Consider the following 19,044-nt stretch of genomic DNA (forward strand, 5'->3'; position numbering starts at 1 on the left):
GAAGACTTATGTTCAAACCCTGATCTCCTGGTTTGTATATCAATACAAGCACTGGCAACAACCACCTCTTCCATCATAGGCAGCCACCCATCTCTGATATCTGAGGTCATAAATGTTTGAAGCAGATAAATTCGTCCTTCCCTGTGGAGCACCTGGTGGGATAATTCCATAGATCTTGTGCTTATCTGCCCAGAACTTCCTTCACAGCACCACCTGGGATAAGGTTCTATGAAGCGATGCAATAGGAACCCCAAATGACATCAGGGAATAACTGAAGTATCCCCTAGGAGCACTACTGAAACATGTCGTCCTGATACTTGGGAAGGTGGCCAAAGCCCAGCTTTAAAGGTGGTAAAATTGGAGGAGATAAAGAGGGAGACCAGTACCCCCAAAAGTGGATGCCCATTTCTGCTGAATGTGCAACCACAAACCATGTCATGATTACTTAAAGTTCAGACAGGCTGCAAGAGAAATAAATACCACAGTGAATGGCTTTACGGAGAGATGTTTATTTGAACACAGAGTACAGAAATGTAGGCATGACTTTTAACAACGGGTTTCAGTTGGTTGTAAGGAAAGGGGCTGGTCTCTTCTCGACAAGGGGGGTTCCTGAATTTCTTGGAGAGTTTCCTAGGTCGTGGAATCCAGGTTGAACTGAATCGAGAAGGAGGCGAAGGCCAGACCTTCAATTCCAAAAACATGGTGCCGTCCTGTCATCCTTTATTGAGGGTGGGGTCAGCATCCAATCTGCTGGAATCTTTCTTTCAATGCCTTGTACAAGGCAGGTGTGAAGCAAGCGAGGGTTGACTTGGATGAGGGTGATGTCCGATGCTGCCTGAAAACTTCAACTCTAAAGGCGACTTTATCACAGGGAAGACTCCTGATTGTCATGCACCTCAAGAACAAATGCTTAGGCATAGGGAACAGGAACACTTTACAAAGGGGATAAGGGACTCACAGCTGGATATTTTGGACTAAGAAGATACCGGGGAGGAGATGATGGCATCAGCTGTCCATTTGAATGATGATGCCGTGCGATGTTTTGTTAGTACCTCTGTGGTTACAGAATTCTACACAATCGACTCCGTTGGGCATCAGGATCACCATCAATTCCTCCATCACAGGAAGGAGAGCATCCATGTCCAGCATTCCTTGGGGGCCCACGTAGCAATGCAGTGGGACAGGGAGCTCCAAGAACTTGCACTGAGGGGGTGTGTGCTGCAGCAGCTCCTGCAGAACATCCCAGGACACGGGGTTTCCACATAACATCAAGGTGACCAGCTGCGAGCAGCGGCCCAGAGCATTCTGCAAGGCCCTGAGCTCAGGGTCCTGGATCCCACAGCAAGCTAAGTTCAGGTGCATAAGGGTGGTGGAGACAATCTCTAGCAGACCCGGAAGGAATGCATAACTTGAGCTAGGCCTGGATAGACCACACAATACCAGGGATCTTAGGCGGCTGGTACAGGGGCATAAAGACAGGTAAGTCAAGTCCTCGTCCAAAAGCACACAATCAGTCAGGCTGAGTGTCATCAAGGGAGATGGCAAGCGTGTGAGCAGCCGGATGAGGCAGCCCCTGGGCAGGCAGACAGAGTCCAGGAAGAGGTGCTGGAGCTGATGCAGATTGAGGAGCTGAGAGGTGAATCGGGCAAGGAGTTGCTCCACGTTGCAGTCTTTGCCACACTCCTTGCAATCCAAGATCACTCCAGAGAGAAAGAGGGTCTGCAGGTGACCCATCTGCGCCAAGTAAGGAGCAAACCAGTTGAGGCTGTGCAGGTCCCATTTGTCATGAACTTCTACCTCCTGGATTGAGTCCAGCTGCACCATCTTCAGGATGTCCCCAAGAATGTGAAGTTGTGGGAAAGGTCCAAGAAACGCCACCTTCCTGCAGCACAGCGTTGGCAGGGCCTTCTTCTGCTTGACCCTTTCAATCAGGAAGGTGAGCAGTACATCTGAGGTAGCTTCCTCAAACCACAGGTCTGTGAGCACCTCCACGGAGGTCAGGGGCTGGTGCTTCCCTCCTGATCTGGAATGGGGCCCTTTTTCCATCTGAGTTCTGTGGGATGTGTCCTCAGGCTCCTCTGATGGAATCTCAGAGTCATTAGATGGGGCTCCTGCCCAGACATTCCAGAAGTTGGTGCCAGTGGGCAGCTGTAAATCCAACACTTTCAGTTTGCATCTCCTGTGCTGAGCATTCTGGGCAAGCAGGATGTCAAGACCATCGAGTGCAGCCTTTAAGATGAGCTCTTGAAACACACAATCCTCCAACAGAGCCCCAAGTGGGAGCTGTGTGAAGGGCCAGTAGTGCACCATGGCCTTCACCACCTCACTGTGTACCTTGGCAACGGCTGCCATGAACAAGGGAGGGAAGAACTGTGTGGGCAGCCACTCAAGAGCGGCGATGGCTGAGGCCTCATTCTGCAACACGCCCTGGATGGCCAGGTCCAGGATCCTGGGTGGGTTCCTGCTACTCATGATGATCACTCTGCTCCAAGAGGAATCCTGTGGGTGAGTACACAGGTCTGCTCAGATCTCAAGGAGAGCCACACTCTGGACCCAGCCCCACAAGAAATTGGTCCGTCTCCCATGTTCGCCTCAGGACCATTTACAAGTAGAGAGCTTTCATGTGAATAATCCCCATTTCAACTCACAGAGGCAGGAACTGAGAAGGCTCAGATTTCATACCTGAGTCTTACCCTAGATATCCAGTGGCTGATGGATCCACGATGGGCAAGTCAGATGACAGGCTTCTTCCTCAAAGGACGTTGAGACTGACAACTCCCAGAGAAGCAGGAAGGATGGCAAGATTCTGTGTCAAGTTCCCCAACCTTCAGGTCCAAAGACTGGGCTAGGAGAGAACAAAGATCATTAGCTTTCGGAGAGTCCTTTTAATCATAAGACCACCCCCACAGTGACGCTGTCTTCCGCCTCACTGGTTGATCGCAGTAGGTCTCATCATGGATTTGATAGCATTTTTTGGAAATCTGCTCAACCAGGTTGATGCCATGAGAACTGACCAACCCCTGAGAATCCAGACCCTGCCCTGTTGACACAAGCCCTCGGCCATCTCTGTGCACACTGTGCGTGAGAGAACATGGAAAACTTTGAGGAGTGTGTTAGTAGATTAGGGTGGATTAAGCCATTGGTTACAGAAAACGCTGTATCACCCAGATTCTTATATTGCAATATGGATTTTCCTTGTGGATATTAATCTGTGTAGCTAATTTCCCAAAGCACAACCTTGCACCCACTGACTCTCTTCTGACGTAGAGAAAATTTATGGAAGCGAGAAATGCCTCATTGGGTTCCTAAGGATTGTCAACCATTGCAGGAGAGGCTGGGCTCATCCATCCTCACAGATCAGATTTGAACTGCTGACCTGACGGTGAGCAACCCAAAGCTTAAAACATGCCAGCAAGATTGCATCCCTCTCGAACATAGTAGGGATTTGTGGACCCCACTGGTTGTTTTTACAGTATTGCTGCCTGGAGAAGAGTCCAGCATATGCTCTAAGATTTCAAGTGAGATTATTAGAGATCCCCATCAATTATTGAGCTTAAAACCCCAAGATGAACTGTCTTATTGTTCAGATGGATAGAATCCTAATCCATGGCCTCAGCTCGTGGATGTTTCTCTCCCTGCGTGTTCTCTCCCAGTTCCGTGTCTTCTTGCAACATCTCTGGGCTTGACCTACCTAGGGTTTTACTGAGTGTCTGAGCATCAACCTTAATGAACTTAGGAGCTTCACCAGGCAGGGTTTGCAAGTCCACAGAGGCACTCAGATCCAGGTATCCTCTTTTGCTGCAGACAGATCCTACTTCTCTCTGCAAAATTTTCTCCAATCCCTAAGGGGATGAAGGGTTCTGAATTCACACCTCAGGAACCTCTGCTTATATCAATCTGGTAAAGATAAGAATGGATTAAGGATTGCTATCCCACCCAGAATCCTTTTACCTTGCACCTGCTTCCTACAGGATCCCATCATAGCAGATCCATTCAAAGATAACACACTATAACATAAAGAAGAAAATAAAGTGAATCCAATGTCATTTCATCCTATACCCCCTCATTGCTACACTGTAGAACAGGTTACAACTGCTCTCTAGTCCACTCAAGGTTACATATCACAAGCTTCAGCACTTACTGGCCCTTGTGTGAGCCACCTTTTTAGGAAAAGAGAAAAGTTACTCATACCCTTGCTGGGTATGAGTCACTGAAACCTTTTGTAGTAAAGCTCAAAGTATCAAAACCTTACTGCCACTGTCCCTGTCCATGAATGGCAGCCACATAGAACAGAGTAAACTGCTCCTACGTGTTTCCAATGCTGTAATTCTGAATGGGAACAGAAAGCCCCATGTATCTCCCAAAATAAAGTACAGGCATCTCTTTTGCAATGAATGGACATTCCCATTTAACCTCAGTGGGCAGAATGACCTGCTTTGGTTAACGCTGCTGTATGTCTTTCTGGGAGGAGACTGTCACCGGTGTGAACTGCAGAGTCTGGTGGATTTGAAGTCTCCAACTCTTGATTGATAGAGGAATAAGCCCACACTGAAGCTCAGCTCCCAAACTGACATCCTTACATACCTACCACGCTACGGAGCACCTGGACCCAGCAAGTTGATACACATAATGGGCCATTGCACAAAGACAAGATATTAAGGCACATCAAGTCTCTGAATAGGTAATGAGATATGAAGGGGATTGAGGTTGAGCAGGACACATTAATCTGTTTACCCTGGTTATATGGAACAGAGCAAACACATCCATATATTCAAAACACAATATCGAATACACTCACTTCATGTAGGCCTCCAAGAGGGCCAAGTTGGGAACCCCGTTTATGAACCCCTAGTTCCCTCCCCACTTCATTCCTCAGAACCACTTAGAGAATGTTCTTCTTACTCCCTATTGCAACTCAGAATTCCAGAGGCTGACAAGGCTCAGATATCATTCTTGACTCCTACCCTTAATCAAGTAGATCCAGTGGCTGATGAATCCAAAATGTCAGGTGAAATGGCAGACTTATTTCTCAAGGGTCTTGAAACTGACAACATCCAGAGAAGCAGGAACGATGGAATGATTCTGTCCCAAGTCCCCAAACCTTCAGGTCAGATGAAGGGTCCATGTCCAGAACAAAGCTACAGAGCTGTCAGGGAGCCCTTTTAAATGATGAGACCACACCCACAAGGAAGCTTTCTACCTCCTCATTGGCTGTCCACAGTAGGTCTCAGCTTGCAAGTGATGGCATTTCTTGACATCTCATCAACCAGCTGATGCCATCAAAATGAAGCAATCCCTGAGAATCCTGACCCAACCGTGTTGACACAAACTCTCAGTCACACCTTACCCACTGTGATTGAGAGAATTTATCTGTGCATCTCATGTTCCATTGTGCAAACTTAGACCCACCGTGTCTCTTCAAACTTAGAGCAAACTTATGAAAAAGAGTAGAAGTCCCTCTTTGGGCTTGTAAGGACTGCCCATCTTTCCAGGAGTAGATGACGTCATCATGCCCCACAGATTGACTGATGGGTTGAATATGTGACCTGGTGGTGAGCAGACTAATGCCACCTCAGCTGCCTCTTTCCAGAGCACAGTAGGGATTATTGAATCGCTCTGGGTGTCTTTGAAGGATTGATCTGGGGAGAAGAGTCCAGTACACACTCTCAAATCTCAAGTGAGATTCTGAAAGAAGCATCACCAAGGGGGGGGGTTTAAGCAAACCAAAATGAATTGTCTTATGGTCTAGTTGGGTAGATACCAAATCCAGGGCATCAGGCTCTATCTCTGTTGTTACAGGGTCAGATCCTTGGCCACTTGCAACATCTGTGCTCCTGTCCTCCTTGGAGAGCACTGCGTTCTTGGCATCAGCTTTACCTTGAGTCCAGGAGATTCACCAGGCAGGGACTGCAGGTCCAGAGAAGCACCCTGATCCAGGTCTCCTTGCTTGATTGTATTCAGCTACCTACCTCTTAATCTTACCTCCCCCACTTTCTTTTGGTCGCTGTATTATTCGTATACATTTGTCCAGCCTCAGATTTTAGTCTGTTCATGTCGGTGTCTGAGGGGTGTGTTTTGTACACAGTATTTGATAGATTTTTAACCTATCTACTTCTGTCTTTACTGGTGTGTTTTGTCCACTGACATTTAGTCAAAATATATATTACATATATACAAACATATATACACACACACTTGTTACTGTCATTTTCCTTTATATTTGTGAATGTTGTGTGTGAGAGTGTATCTTTGTTGTGTTTATTATCATTTTTACTGCAGGGTTGCATTGGGTGTCGCTTTGTTTGTTGTTTTTTGTGAGGAAATGTCTTATATGCTGATTTCTGATTTATGTGTTTTTGACTTTTCAGTCACGGTACTTCATTGAGTGTGTTTTATAGTTGTGCTCATGTATTTTTGTGGTTTACCTTCATTTCTCCTTCTCTGGGAACACCTTTATTTCTCCATCATGACTGAGTGGTGTCTTTGTAGGTTGTTTGTTCTACAGGGTTGCTGAGTTGGAATGGACTTGGTGTCAGTGAATGTCGATGGTAAAGTTGACCAAGCCCCATGCAGAGGTCAAAGCTCTTACGATCACAATCAATCCTCTTCGTCCCTTACAACCGCATCCTCTCCATAATTCCACATACCTTTCCATACTCTGAGCACTAATGAAATAATCATTACTTTCTCCCTGGAAAACTGTGGCTAGCAAATCTATCTCTAGTTTGTCACTGTGCTTAAAACGATGTTAAGGGATTCCGGATTTTGCCTACCACCCTTAATCCTTTTACCAGTACCTAGTTTATCACAAGTGCCCTGGTGTTAAATGGGTTAAGCATTGGGGACTGTGAACTGCACACTCAACAGTTGGAAGCCACCAGTGTCCCCACCCGAGAAAGTTGGGATTTTATTCATTAAAAACTGTAATTCTCAGTGAGAGTAGAGCCCATCTCTCTCCCCTATATAAATACAGGAATCCCTGAAGGGACAATTCCATTTCATATCAAGGGGCAGGATCACCTACTTGGGGAATCGCTGCTATTTATCTTTATTAGAGCTGACACTCATTCTCTGAAATGGTTTCGAAGACTCCAACAGTTGAGTTGATAGACGAAGAAGTCCACACTAGTGCATAGAATCCAAAATGACCTCCTTACATACCTGACACACTGTGGAGAATCATGAGCTCAGCAAGTTTATAGACTTAAACTACTGCACAAAGGGAAGATATTAAGACAGAACAAGTCCCTGAAAAGCTGCTGAGGTGTGAAAGAGGTAGAGGGTAAGCAGGACACCCTAATCTGTTTACCCAACTTACAATGAGCAGAGCAATACATCAAAATATTCATAATTAAATATGTATTCCACTCACTTCACAGAGGCCTCAAAGAGAACCGAGTTGGAACCCAGACTTCCCACATCGAGGTCCAGCCCCACGTCATTCCCGAGAACCATTTAGAGATGTCATCTTACTCCCTATTTCAACTCATAGTTGCAGAGGATGACAAGGCTCAGTTTTCAGTCTCGACTCCTATCCTTGATCAAGTCGATCCGGTGGATGATGAATCCAAGGTGGCAGGACCCATGGCAGATTTCTTCCTCAAACGTGTTGGGATTGACAACTTGCAGAGAAGAAAGAATGAAGCAAGATTCTGTCCCAAGTGCCCAAACCTTCAGGTCAGATGAAGCATCAAGGTCCAGAAAAAAGCTAGAGAGCTTTCAGAGTCCGTTTAAATCATGAGGCTATACCCACAATATAGCTATCTTCCCCCTCATTAGCTGTTCACAGTAGGTTCCAGGTAGGAATTGATGGCATTCTTGGTAATCTCATCGACCAAGCAGATTCCATAATAATGAACCAATCCCCAAGAATCGTGATCCAGCCCTGGTGACACAAACGCAGCCATCACATCTTACCCACTGTGAGTGAGACAACTTGTTGGAGTGTGTTAGCAGAGAAAGTGGATTAAGGAATTGGTTACAGAAATTACTCTAGCGCCCAGATTCTCATATGGGCAACATAGTTGTGTCCTTACGGATATTCATCTGTGTAACTCATTTCCCATAACACAAAATTACTAGCTCTGTTTCTGTTCCAACTTTGAGCCAACTTATGGGAAAGAGTAGAAGGACCTCTTTGGTTTCCTAAGGGCGGTCAATCTCTCAAGGGGTAGATGGTCTCACCAAGCCCCACAGATTGGCTGACCGGTGGTCAACACCCCAATGCTTTACCAAACATACCACCTCAACTGCTTGACTCCAGATCATAGCAGGGATGATGGGATCACATTGGGAATGTTCAAAGTAGTGACCTCTGGAGAAGAGTCCTGCACACTGTCTTAATTCTCAAATGTTCTTCTTTTGATGGAAGGATGCATCACCAACCAGAAGTAACTGTGTCGTCATTTAGATGGGTGCGATAGTTTATTGTGCCAGCCTGGCCGATAAACACAAGTAGGATTAACTGAAGGGCAGAGGGATAAATGGCTCGGTGAGCCTCACCTTGGTTGTTCTGAGCCTCAGTTTAAAGGGTACACTACCTGTGGGATGCCTAGCCTGTGGACTGTGTCGCTGTAAGTTGTGGTCCCGTTAATCCCACACGGTTGGAATGTTCATCTCTGGAGCTGGGGACCGACAGTTGGTGACATTTGGTGACTTGCCTTGCTGTTTGCTGCCTGGGTATATATAGCCCAGCTCTCTCTACAGAAGGGGACTGGCACCTGGCGACTCTCAAGCCTTAAAGGACTGCTAGTGTCTCATTGCTTTATAATTTAGCTGTTAATTTCTTGTATCATCTATCTGTATATAATTTAACGGTTCGTTTCTTGTATTATATATATCTATCTTTATAAATATACTTATATATAATTACTAGCAATCTGGTTTGTCTCTCTAGAGAACCCTGTCCAACACATTTTGGTACCAGGAGTGCTTCTAGAGAAATAAACCATAAATATGGGTTTCTTAAATTGGTTCTCCAACCTATTTAGTCTTGATGGGGATACGTCTGCTACCCATACTAATCCATGGTGTGAAATAGCAAAGATAATACCTAAAGTATATGACGTGCAGGATAAAGGAGATGCTCTAGGTGATCCTATGTTTCAGATTTTCCAGGAGTTTTGTGATAATGACAAGTATAAGGAAGCTGGTTGGCTGGTCCTTCTTACAATGGAAAGTGTTATTAAGGAGAGGGATGATCTCAGAGCCTCAAAAGCACGCCTCACATGCAGACTAACAGATTTGAAAACTTCCATCTGTGCTACAAAGGAGAGCCTTCTCTCCTCTAGTAAAAGAGCTGACATTGCTGAGAACCAGGTCCAGAGTCTCATTATACGAGTGGCTGAATTACAACGGCAGCTGAATTGCAGATCTAGAGCAGTGTCTGAAACCAAAGTAAGGTCATTAATTGGGAAAAGTTGGGACCCCTGAAACTTGGGATGGGAACATATGGGCTGATGATCCAGAAGAAGAGGATATTGAGCCCTTAGAAACACCTGAGCAGATTAGCCAAACTATTCGAGTTGATATGCCAGGTGGGGCTGCATCAGTAGCATTACCTGAGGAAGATGCCTCGCAAGATATTGCTGAGAGCACCCAGGACACACCCTCACCACCCATTATTTCCTCTAGACCTGTCACTAAAATTAAGTCTCAGAAACCTCCTAAAGGTGAGGTTGAGAGGATTATCCAAGAAGAAGTGCGCTACACACGTAAAGACCTTCTCGAGTTCTCAAATACGTACAAGCAAAAGCCTGGAGAATATCCCTGGGAATGGTTCCTAAGGGTGTGGGATACTGGTGCACAAAATGTAATATTAGACCGGTCTGAGTTTCTGCATATGGGACCCCTAAGCACAGACTCTTCTTTCAATGTCTCTGCGAGACAGGCTAAAAAAGTCTTTGTCACCATTCCACATTTGGAGTCCTGACATTCCACCTCCTGCTCCCTCAGAAAATGTGTTGAGTCAAAAATGTTTCCAGAGAGTCTGAGACTTCTCACATGAAACATCTGGTCCAAATAAGAAGCAAACGAGTACAGGCTGAGCTGTTGCAGCTGCAAAACACCAGCACACTGTGCACACACACTTTTTGCACCAGTTTGAAGAAATCCTCAAAAAGAGCAAGTTAAGGTCCAGCCCCAATAGAGTTCTGCTGCCTCCAACACAGAATCTACGTGCATCATCACTAATTCGGGATAGCGATGAGAAGGGGCATTCCAAAACTGCGTCATTGAACAGTTACATGGATGAAATAACATCTGGGAACACAACATGGAATTAGTGGATGATTTGTATTCAGCACAGGTGTGTCAAAAGGACAAGCATTTCTATCTTCAAAGAAATGTGACCAGATTTCTGCTTACAGGTTTGGATGATGGGGCTTCAATTGACATACTTTGGACAGGTTTTGGGGCAAGATCAGTTCCTGGAGAAACACAGGGAGACTAAAGAAGTCCCTTAATGTGATGGATTGATGGGGTGGCTGCAACAAGGGCCTCAAACATACAAGCAGTCGTGAGGATGGAACAGGAGTGTGCAGGCTTTCCTTCGGTCATGCATTGGGTCCCTGTGCATCGGAGGTGACTCAATGGCACAGAACGACAGCCAAGTGCCATCGTTGAATTCACACTGTTCTCTGTGAGATAACAGGGCTGTGCACATCCCTCCACGGTGATCACAGGGCAGTCATGGGGAGTGTAATCCACCTGTGATCACCGCAAATGGGCTGTGTGCTTCCCCTGTCAGCTCTAGTCTTCTACAAAGCAGGTGTGCACAACTGAAGCTGCGATGCGATTCCATCATTTATACAGGGATTATATTATTGTAAATCACTGGATTGAACAGAAAGTGTGGAAAGTCAATGGGCACTGATTTAGGTGCTTGATTCTTGGGACATAAAACTTTAAAAACCCTGACATTGTTCTTTTGAGAGGCAGGCGCCCACTAGTTCCTTCATTAGACTTTACTGTTGCACTTGTCTTTTCAGAGATCTCTGCTCTTGAGGAATTTGAGCATCAAGCAGGAAGCTGACTAAAGAGCTGATTGTTCTTAGAATGGGGCGAGAATTAAGTGCAAACTCACTCACCATTCATGCATCTCAAGTTTATATATCTCTGATTCACCTTAGAAAAATCATTGTCATTTTATGTCAGAGAACGTTATCAGTCATCCTCCTGGGCATCACTTCCATTACCTTAAAGACATTGCTGTGTTAGAGAGACTATAGTCGGCACCATAGAAATGTCCCTGTGAGTCTCCAAGGAATCTACAGCATAGCTATATTTGATTGTATATATACAGTAATATAATTATATATATATATGTAATTGTATTGGGAGAGCTCTTACACCTCTTATATGAATCCATACATCAATTGTATCAAGCACTTTTGTACATATGTCGCCGCCACCATTTTGAAAACATTGTATCAGACTGAGCCCCTGCTATCAGCTCCTCTTTTTCCCCAACGTTCCCCCACTCTCCAACCCTCGTGGGTCCATTAAAAATTATTATTATTTTCACATCTTACACTGTCTGCTCTCTCCCTTCACCCAGTTTTCTGTTGTTCACATCCCCTGGGGGTGGTGTGGGTTATACATTCATCCTTGTGATCAACTGTCAATCACCTCCACTTCGGCCCAAACCTCACCCCCACACTCATGGTATCGCTATTCCCATGATAATTCCTGAAGTTTTATCTGTCCAAGATGCCTTGTGCTGAGATCTCTCATCTGTCCCTGTGTCTTCATGAAAAGAGTCAATCCCATATTTCCCTGGGGGAGAAAATTGTGGTTTTGAACTCTCAACCTTCAAGGTAACAGCCCAACACAAAAGTCGTTAGACCATTAGGGCTCTAAAATATATATAATTATTTCAATACCAAACTACAGAAAATCCTGCCCCGTCCAAGTAGACATAGAGAAAGCCCCACCGCAAGTAGATGGGATATGCACAAAAGACAAGACAGACAACTGCTGCAGAACCATGAGTGCAGAAAGATACAGGGGTGACCAGCTCCCACATCTTTATACCCTGTCAATGCTGAGTACAGCAACCAAGTGCACTCTGACGAATGCACCCTGGAATGCACTCAGCCTATGAAATACAGGAAGACATATGTTCAAGCCCTGATCTCCTGGTTTGTATATCGATACAAACACTGGCAACAGCCACCTCTTCCCTCATAGGCAGCCACCCATCTCTGATATCTGAGGTCATAAATGATGTTTGAAGCAGATAAATTCATCCTTCCATGTGGAGCACCTGGTGGGATGAATCCATAGATCTTGTGCTTATCTGCCCAGAACTTCCTTCACAGCCCCACCTGGGATAAGGCACTATGCAACTATGCAATAGGGTTCCCCAAATGACATCAGGGAATAACGGAAGTATCCCTTAGGAACTCTACTGAAATAAGACGACCTGTTACTTGCAAAAGTCCCCAAAGTTCAGCTTTAAACATGGTAAAATGGGAGGAGATAAAGAGGGAGACCAGTACCCCGAAATCTGGATGTCCACTCCTGCTGAGTGTGCAACCACAAACTGTGTGATGAATACTTAATGTTCACCCAGGCTGCAAGAGAAATAAATACCACAGTGCATGGCTTTACAGAGAGATGTTTATTTGAACGAGGTGTACAGAATTTCAGGCATGGTTTTTAACAATCGGTTTCAGTTGGTTGGAAGGAAAGGGACTGGCCATTTCTCAACAAGGCGGGGGGGTTCCTGAATTTCTTGGACAGTTTCCAAGGTCAAGGAATCCAGGTTCCACTGTACCGAGAAGAAGCCCAAGGCCAGAACTTCAATTCAAAAGCATGCTGCCATCCAGCCGTCCATTATTGAGGGGGGTCAGCATGCAGTCTGCTGCAAACTTTGTTTCAATGCCATGTACAAGACAGGTGTGAAGCAAGCGACGGTTGACTTGGTTGAGGGTGATATCTGATGCATCCTGAAATCTTCACCATTAAAGGCGGCTTTATCACGGAGAAGAAACATTATCCTCATGCACCTCAAGAAAAAAATCCTTTCTGCATAGGAGACGTGAACGCTTTACAAAAGGGGAAGGGAACCCACAGATGAACGTTTTGGACTGACAAGATAGCGTGAAGGAGGTGATGACATCAGCTGTCCATTTGGATGAGAATGGCGTGAGATGTTCTGTTACTGCCTCTGTGGTTACAGAATTCTACCGAATTGACTCCGTTGGGCATCAGGATCACCATCAATTCCTCCATCACAGGAAGGAGAGCATCCATATCCAGCATTCCTTGGGGGCCCACGTAGCAATGCAGTGGGACAGGGAGCTCCAAGAACTTGCACTGAGGGGGTGTGTGCTGCAGCAGCTCCTGCAGAACATCCCAGGACACGGAGTTTCCACATAACACCAAGGTGACCAGCTGGGAGCAGCGGCCCAGTGCATTCTGCAAGGCCCTGAGGTCAGGGTCCTGGATCCCACAGCCAGCTAAGTTCAGGTGCATAAGGGTGGTGGAGACAATCTCTAGCAGACCCGGAAGGAATGCATAACTTGAGCTAGGCCTGAATACACCACACAATACCAGGGTCCTTAGGCGGCTGGTACAGGGGCATAAAGACAGGTAAGTCAAGTCCTCGTCCAAAAGCACACAATCAGTCAGGCTGAGGGTCAGCAAGGGAGATGGCAAGCGTGTGAGCAGCCGGATGAGGCAGCCCCTGGGCAGGCAGGCAGAGTCCAGGAAGAGGTGCTGGAGCTGATGCAGACTGAGGAACTGAGAGGTGAATTGGGCAAGGAGTTGCTCCACGTTGCAGTTTTTGCCGCAGTCCTTGCAACCCAAGATGACTTCACAGAGAAAGAGGGTCTGCAGGTGACCCATCTGTGCGAAGTAAGGAGCAATCGGATTGAGGCTGTGCAGGTCCCATTTGCCATGAATTTCCACCTCCTGGACAGAGTCAAGCTGCACCGTCTTCAGGATGTCCCCAAGAATGTGAAGTTGTGGGAGAGGTTGAAGAAACGCCACCTTCCTGCAACACAGCGTTGGCAGCGCCTTCATCTGCTTGACCCTTTCAATCAGGAAGGTGAGCAGTACATCTGAGAGAGTTTCCTCAAACCACAGGTCTGTGAGCACCTCCACGGAGGTCAGGGGCTGGTGCTTCCCTCCTGATCTGGAATGGGGCCCATTTTCCATCTGAATTCTGCGGGGTGTGTCCTCAGGCTCCTCTGATGGCATCTCAGAGTCATTTATTGGGGCTCCAGCCCAGACATTCCAGAAGTTGGTGCCAGTGGCCAGCTGTAAATCCAACACTTTCAGTTTGCATCTCCTGTGCTGAGCATTCTGGGCAAGCAGGATGTCAAGGCCATCGAGTGCAGCCTTTAAGATGAGATCTTGAAACACACAATCCTCCAACAGAGCCCCAAGTGGGAGCTGTGTGAAGGGCCAGTAGTGCACCATGGCCTTCACCACCTCACTGTGTCCCTTGGCAACGGCTGCCATGAACAAGGGAGGGAAGAACTGTGTGGGCAGCCACTCAAGAGCGGCGATGGCTGAGGCCTCATTCTGCAACACGCCCTGGATGGCCATGTCCTGGAGCCTGGTTGGGTTCCTGCTGCTCATGATGATCACTCCGCTGCAAGAGGAATCCTGACCTGTGGATGGGAACACGGGTCTGCTCAGACCTCAAGGAGAGCCACGCTGTGGACTCCAACCCTCTGACAACCAGGTCCCTCTCCCATATATGCTTCAGAACCATTTACGAGTACTGAGCTTTCATGTAAATAATTTGTTTCAACTCACACTGGCAGCGACTCAGAAGGCTCAGATTTCATACCTGACTCTTACCCTAGATATCCAGTGGCTGATGGATCAGAGCTGGACAAGTCAAATGACAGGCTTCTTCCTCAAAGGACGTTGAGACTGACAACTCCCAGAGAAGCAGGAAGGATGGCAAGATTCTGTCCCAAGTTCCAAAACCTTACAGGTCTGAAGACTGGGCTAGGAGAGAACAAAGATCATTAGCTTTCAGAGAGTCCTTTAAGTCATATAACCACCCCCATAAAGATGCTGTCTTCTGCCTCGCTGGTTGATCGCAGTAGTTCTCATCATGGAATTGATGGCATTTTTTGGAAATCTGATCAACCAGGTTGATGCCATCAGAACTGACCAACCCCTGAGAATCCAGACCCTGCCCTGTTGACACAAGCCCTCAGCCATCTCTGTGCACACTGTGCGTGAGAGAACATGGAAAACTTTGAAGAGTGTGTTAGTAGATTAGAGTGGATTTAGCAATTGTTTCCAGATAAGCCTGCATCACCAAGATTCTCATATGTGCAGTATAGTGTTTCCTTTACATTTTCATCAGGGTAGCTAATTTCCCAAAGCGCAAACTTATACCCACTGACCCTCTTCTGACTTAGAGTAAACTTATGGAAGCGAGAAATGCCTCTTTGGGTTCCGAAGGATTGTCAATCATTGCAGGAGAGGCTGGGCTCATCCATCCTCACAGTTCAGATTTGAACCGCTGACCTGACAGTGAGCAACCCAAAGCCTAACAAAATATGCCACCGAGATTGCATCCCTCTCGAACACAATAGGGATTCGTGGACCCCACTGGGTGTCTATGCAGCATTGCTCTCTGGAGAAGAGTCCAGCACGTTCTCTCAGATTTCAAGTGAGATTATGAGAGAGGCGTCACCAACTGTGGGTCTTAAAACCCTCTAGGTGAACTGTCTTATTGTTCAGTTGTATTGAATCCAAATCCAGGACCTCCGCTCATGGATATGTTTCTCTCCCTGTGTGTTCTGGCCCAGTTCCTTGTCTTCTTGCAAAATATATGCCCTTGACTTGCCTAGGGATCACTGAATCTCTGAACTTCAGCCTTAATGAGCTCAGAGCTTCACCAAGCAAGGGCTGTAGGTCTACAGAGGCACCCAGATCCAAGTCACCTGTCTTGCTGCAGACAGATCCTGCTTCTCTCTGCCAACTTTTCTCCAATCCCTAGCTGGGTGAAAGGTTCTGAATTCACATCCCAGGAACCTCTGCTTATATCAATCTGGTAAAGATTAAGAAAGGATTAAGGATTGCTATCCTACACAGAATCCTTTCAACTTGGACCAGCTTCCTAAAGGATCCCATCATAGCAGATCAAATCAAAGATAACACAGTTTAACTTAATAAAGGAAATAAACTGAATCCAGTGTCATTTCATCCTATACCCCTCATGGCTATACTATAGAACAGGTTACAACTGCTCTCTAGTCCACTCAAGGTTACATATCACAAGCTTGTACACTTATTAGCCCTCATGTGAGCCGTCTTCTTAGGAAAACAGAAAAGTTACTCATACACTTGCTAGTCATTGAAACCTTATGTGGTAAAGCTGAAATAAAGTATCAAAACCTTACTGTCACTGTCCCTGTCCATGAATGGCAGCCACATAGAACAGAATAAACTGCTCCTACGTGTTTCCAATGCTGTAATTGGAATTCTGAATGGGAGCAGAAAGCCCCATGTATCTCCCATATGTAAAGTACAGGCATCTCTTTTGCAATGAATGGGCATTCCCATTTAACCTCAGTGGGCAGAATGACCTACTTTGGTTAACGCTGCTCTCTGTCTTTATGGGAGCACACTGTCTTCGGTGTGAACTGCAGAGTCTGGTGGTTTTGAAGCCTCCAACCCTTGATTGATGGAGGAATAAGCCCACACTGCAGTCCAGCTCCCAAACTGACATCCTTACATACCTGCCATGCTACGGAGCACCTCTACCCAACAAGTTGATAACATAATGGACCATTGCACAAAGACAAGATATTAAGACACATCAAGTCTCTGAATAGGTTCTGAAGTGTGAAGGGGATTGAGGGTGAGCAGGACACCTTAATCTGTTTACCCTGCTTATATGGAGTAGAGGAAACACATCCATATATTCAAAAGACAATATCGAAACACTTACTTCATATAGGCCTCCAAGAGGGCAAAGATAGGAACCGCGTTTTCGAACCCCTAGTTACCTCCCCACTTCATTCCTCAGAAGCACTTAGAGAATTTTCTTCTTACTCTCTATTGCAACTCTCATTTCCAGAGGCTGACAAGCTCACATTTCAGTCTTGGACTCTTACCGGTAATCAAGCAGATACAGTGGATGATGACTCCAAGATGGCAGGTCCAATGGCAGCCTTCTTCCTCAAGTGTGTTGAGACTGACAACTTCCAGAGAAGCAGGAACGATGAAATGATTCTGTCCCAAGTCCCCAAACCTTCAGGTCAGTGGAAGGGTCCAGGTCCAGAACAAAGCTACAGAGCTCTCACGGAGACCTTTTAAATCATGAGACCACACCCACAAGGTAGCTCTCTTTCCCGTCATTGGCTGTTCACAGCAAGTCTCAGCTTGGAATTGATGGCATTTTATGAAATCCCATCAACAAGGATGATGCCATCGTAAAGAACCAACACCTTAGAATCAAGACCCGGCCCTGTTGACAGAAACTCTCAGCATCACACCTTCCCCCACCGAGATTGAGACAACATAGAAAACTTTGAGGAGTGGGTTAGCTGCTGAGAGTGGATTAAGCAATTGGATTAAGCAGAAATGGCTCTAGAGCCCAGAATCTCACATTTGTGACAGGGTTTTATCCATGTGGATATCCATCTGTGTAATTAATTTCCCAAAGCACAAAATTACTTGTATTCTGTGCCTCTTCCAACTGGGAGCCAACTATGGGAAAGAATTGAAGTGCCTCTAGCTTCCTAATGACTGCCGATGTCTCCAGGAGTAGAGGCCTCATCAAGTCCCTCAGATTGGCTGAGAGCTTTGAACCAGTGACTTGGTGGCAAGCACCCCAGTGGATTACCAAACACGAGACCTCAATTGCATGTCCGTAGAGCACAGTAGGGATTATTAGGTTACACTGGCCGTGCTTCAAGGATTGACTTCTGAAAGAGCCCTCTGCATTCTCATCTCAAGTGCTCTGATGGGAGAAACAACACCAATTAGGGTTCTTAAAACGCCCAACGTTAATGGTCCCTCTGTTTAGGTAGCTGGAATCCAAATCTAGGGCATCGCCTGCAGGAGAAGACTCTCCCTGTGTGCTCTGGGGTGTCTTCCTTTTCTCTTTGCAACATCTCTGGGCCGGACCTCCCTTGACGACCACTGTGTGTTTGGGTCTCAGACTTAACTTGGGCCAAGGAGGTTCACCAGGCAGGAACCGCACGTCCAGAGAAGCTACTTGGTCTAGGTCTCCTTTCTTCTGCTATTCAGTTAAACACTTATCAATAGTGCTGTCCCGGCTTTCCTGTGGTTGCTCTATGCTTCATATGCTTTTTGGCAGCTGCTGGTTTTAAGTAGGTTCAGGTCTGTGTGTATGAGGTCAGAGGAAGCATGAGGTAGCATTTGATAGATTTTGTTTTCTGACCCATCTGCTTCTCTCATTCTGTTAACTTTAGAATTAGTCCATTGACCTTGGGTGAGGTTATTGCTATGTATGTGTATGTGGGTGTGTGTGAGTATGTGTGACAGAAATTTTGCTTTATATTTGTGCATGTTCTGTGAGAGTGTGTAAGTATATTGTGTTTAATTTCTTTGTCCTCCATGTATAACATTATTGTGTGAGGTATGGCTCTCTCTGTGTGTGTTGGTGTTTGTGAGGAAATGCTGGCTTTAGACTTGTGTGTGGTTGTCACTGATATTTTTCTCACAGTACATCACTGAGTGCTTTTTTTGGTGGTGGTGGTGGAGTTGTATATTTATTTCATTTCTTCTTGTTTGTGAATTTTGTTTCTCCCTCTTATTTGATCAATATATTTTCCAGGGAACAGAACTATAATCTCAGTCCTGACAAAAATTCCAATCACATATGATGATGAAATAAAAGAATTCCCCGACTAGAGGTTTACTTCTTTGTCCCATGGCGTTGCTGGGTTGGAATGGAGTTGATGCCCGTGAGTGAACTTGGTGACATTGACCAATCTTTGTGTTGAGAGATTAGGGCTTGGCCATCACAATTAACCTTGGTAATAATCACTTACAACTGAATCTTCTCAATAATTCCCTCCACCTTTCCTTTCTCAGAAC

General features: G+C 45.9%; 2 protein-coding genes across 2 annotated transcripts; both read right to left on the minus strand.

The window, feature by feature from the left end:
• Positions 1-1,005: 1,005 nt before the first annotated feature.
• LOC142435703 (melanoma antigen preferentially expressed in tumors-like) lies at positions 1,006-2,352 on the minus strand. Its single transcript, XM_075539891.1, has one exon. It carries the CDS (start codon positions 2,350-2,352, stop codon positions 1,006-1,008), a length of 1,347 nt encoding a protein of 448 aa, XP_075396006.1.
• A 10,770-nt stretch (positions 2,353-13,122) lies between these two features.
• LOC142435704 (melanoma antigen preferentially expressed in tumors-like) lies at positions 13,123-14,427 on the minus strand. Its single transcript, XM_075539892.1, has one exon. The coding sequence runs from the start codon at positions 14,425-14,427 to the stop codon at positions 13,123-13,125; it is 1,305 nt and encodes a 434-aa protein (XP_075396007.1).
• Between the last annotated feature and the right edge of the window lie 4,617 nt (positions 14,428-19,044).

The sequence above is a fragment of the Tenrec ecaudatus genome, chromosome Y (genome assembly GCF_050624435.1).
Source record: "Tenrec ecaudatus isolate mTenEca1 chromosome Y, mTenEca1.hap1, whole genome shotgun sequence".
Taxonomy (NCBI): domain Eukaryota; kingdom Metazoa; phylum Chordata; class Mammalia; order Afrosoricida; family Tenrecidae; genus Tenrec; species Tenrec ecaudatus.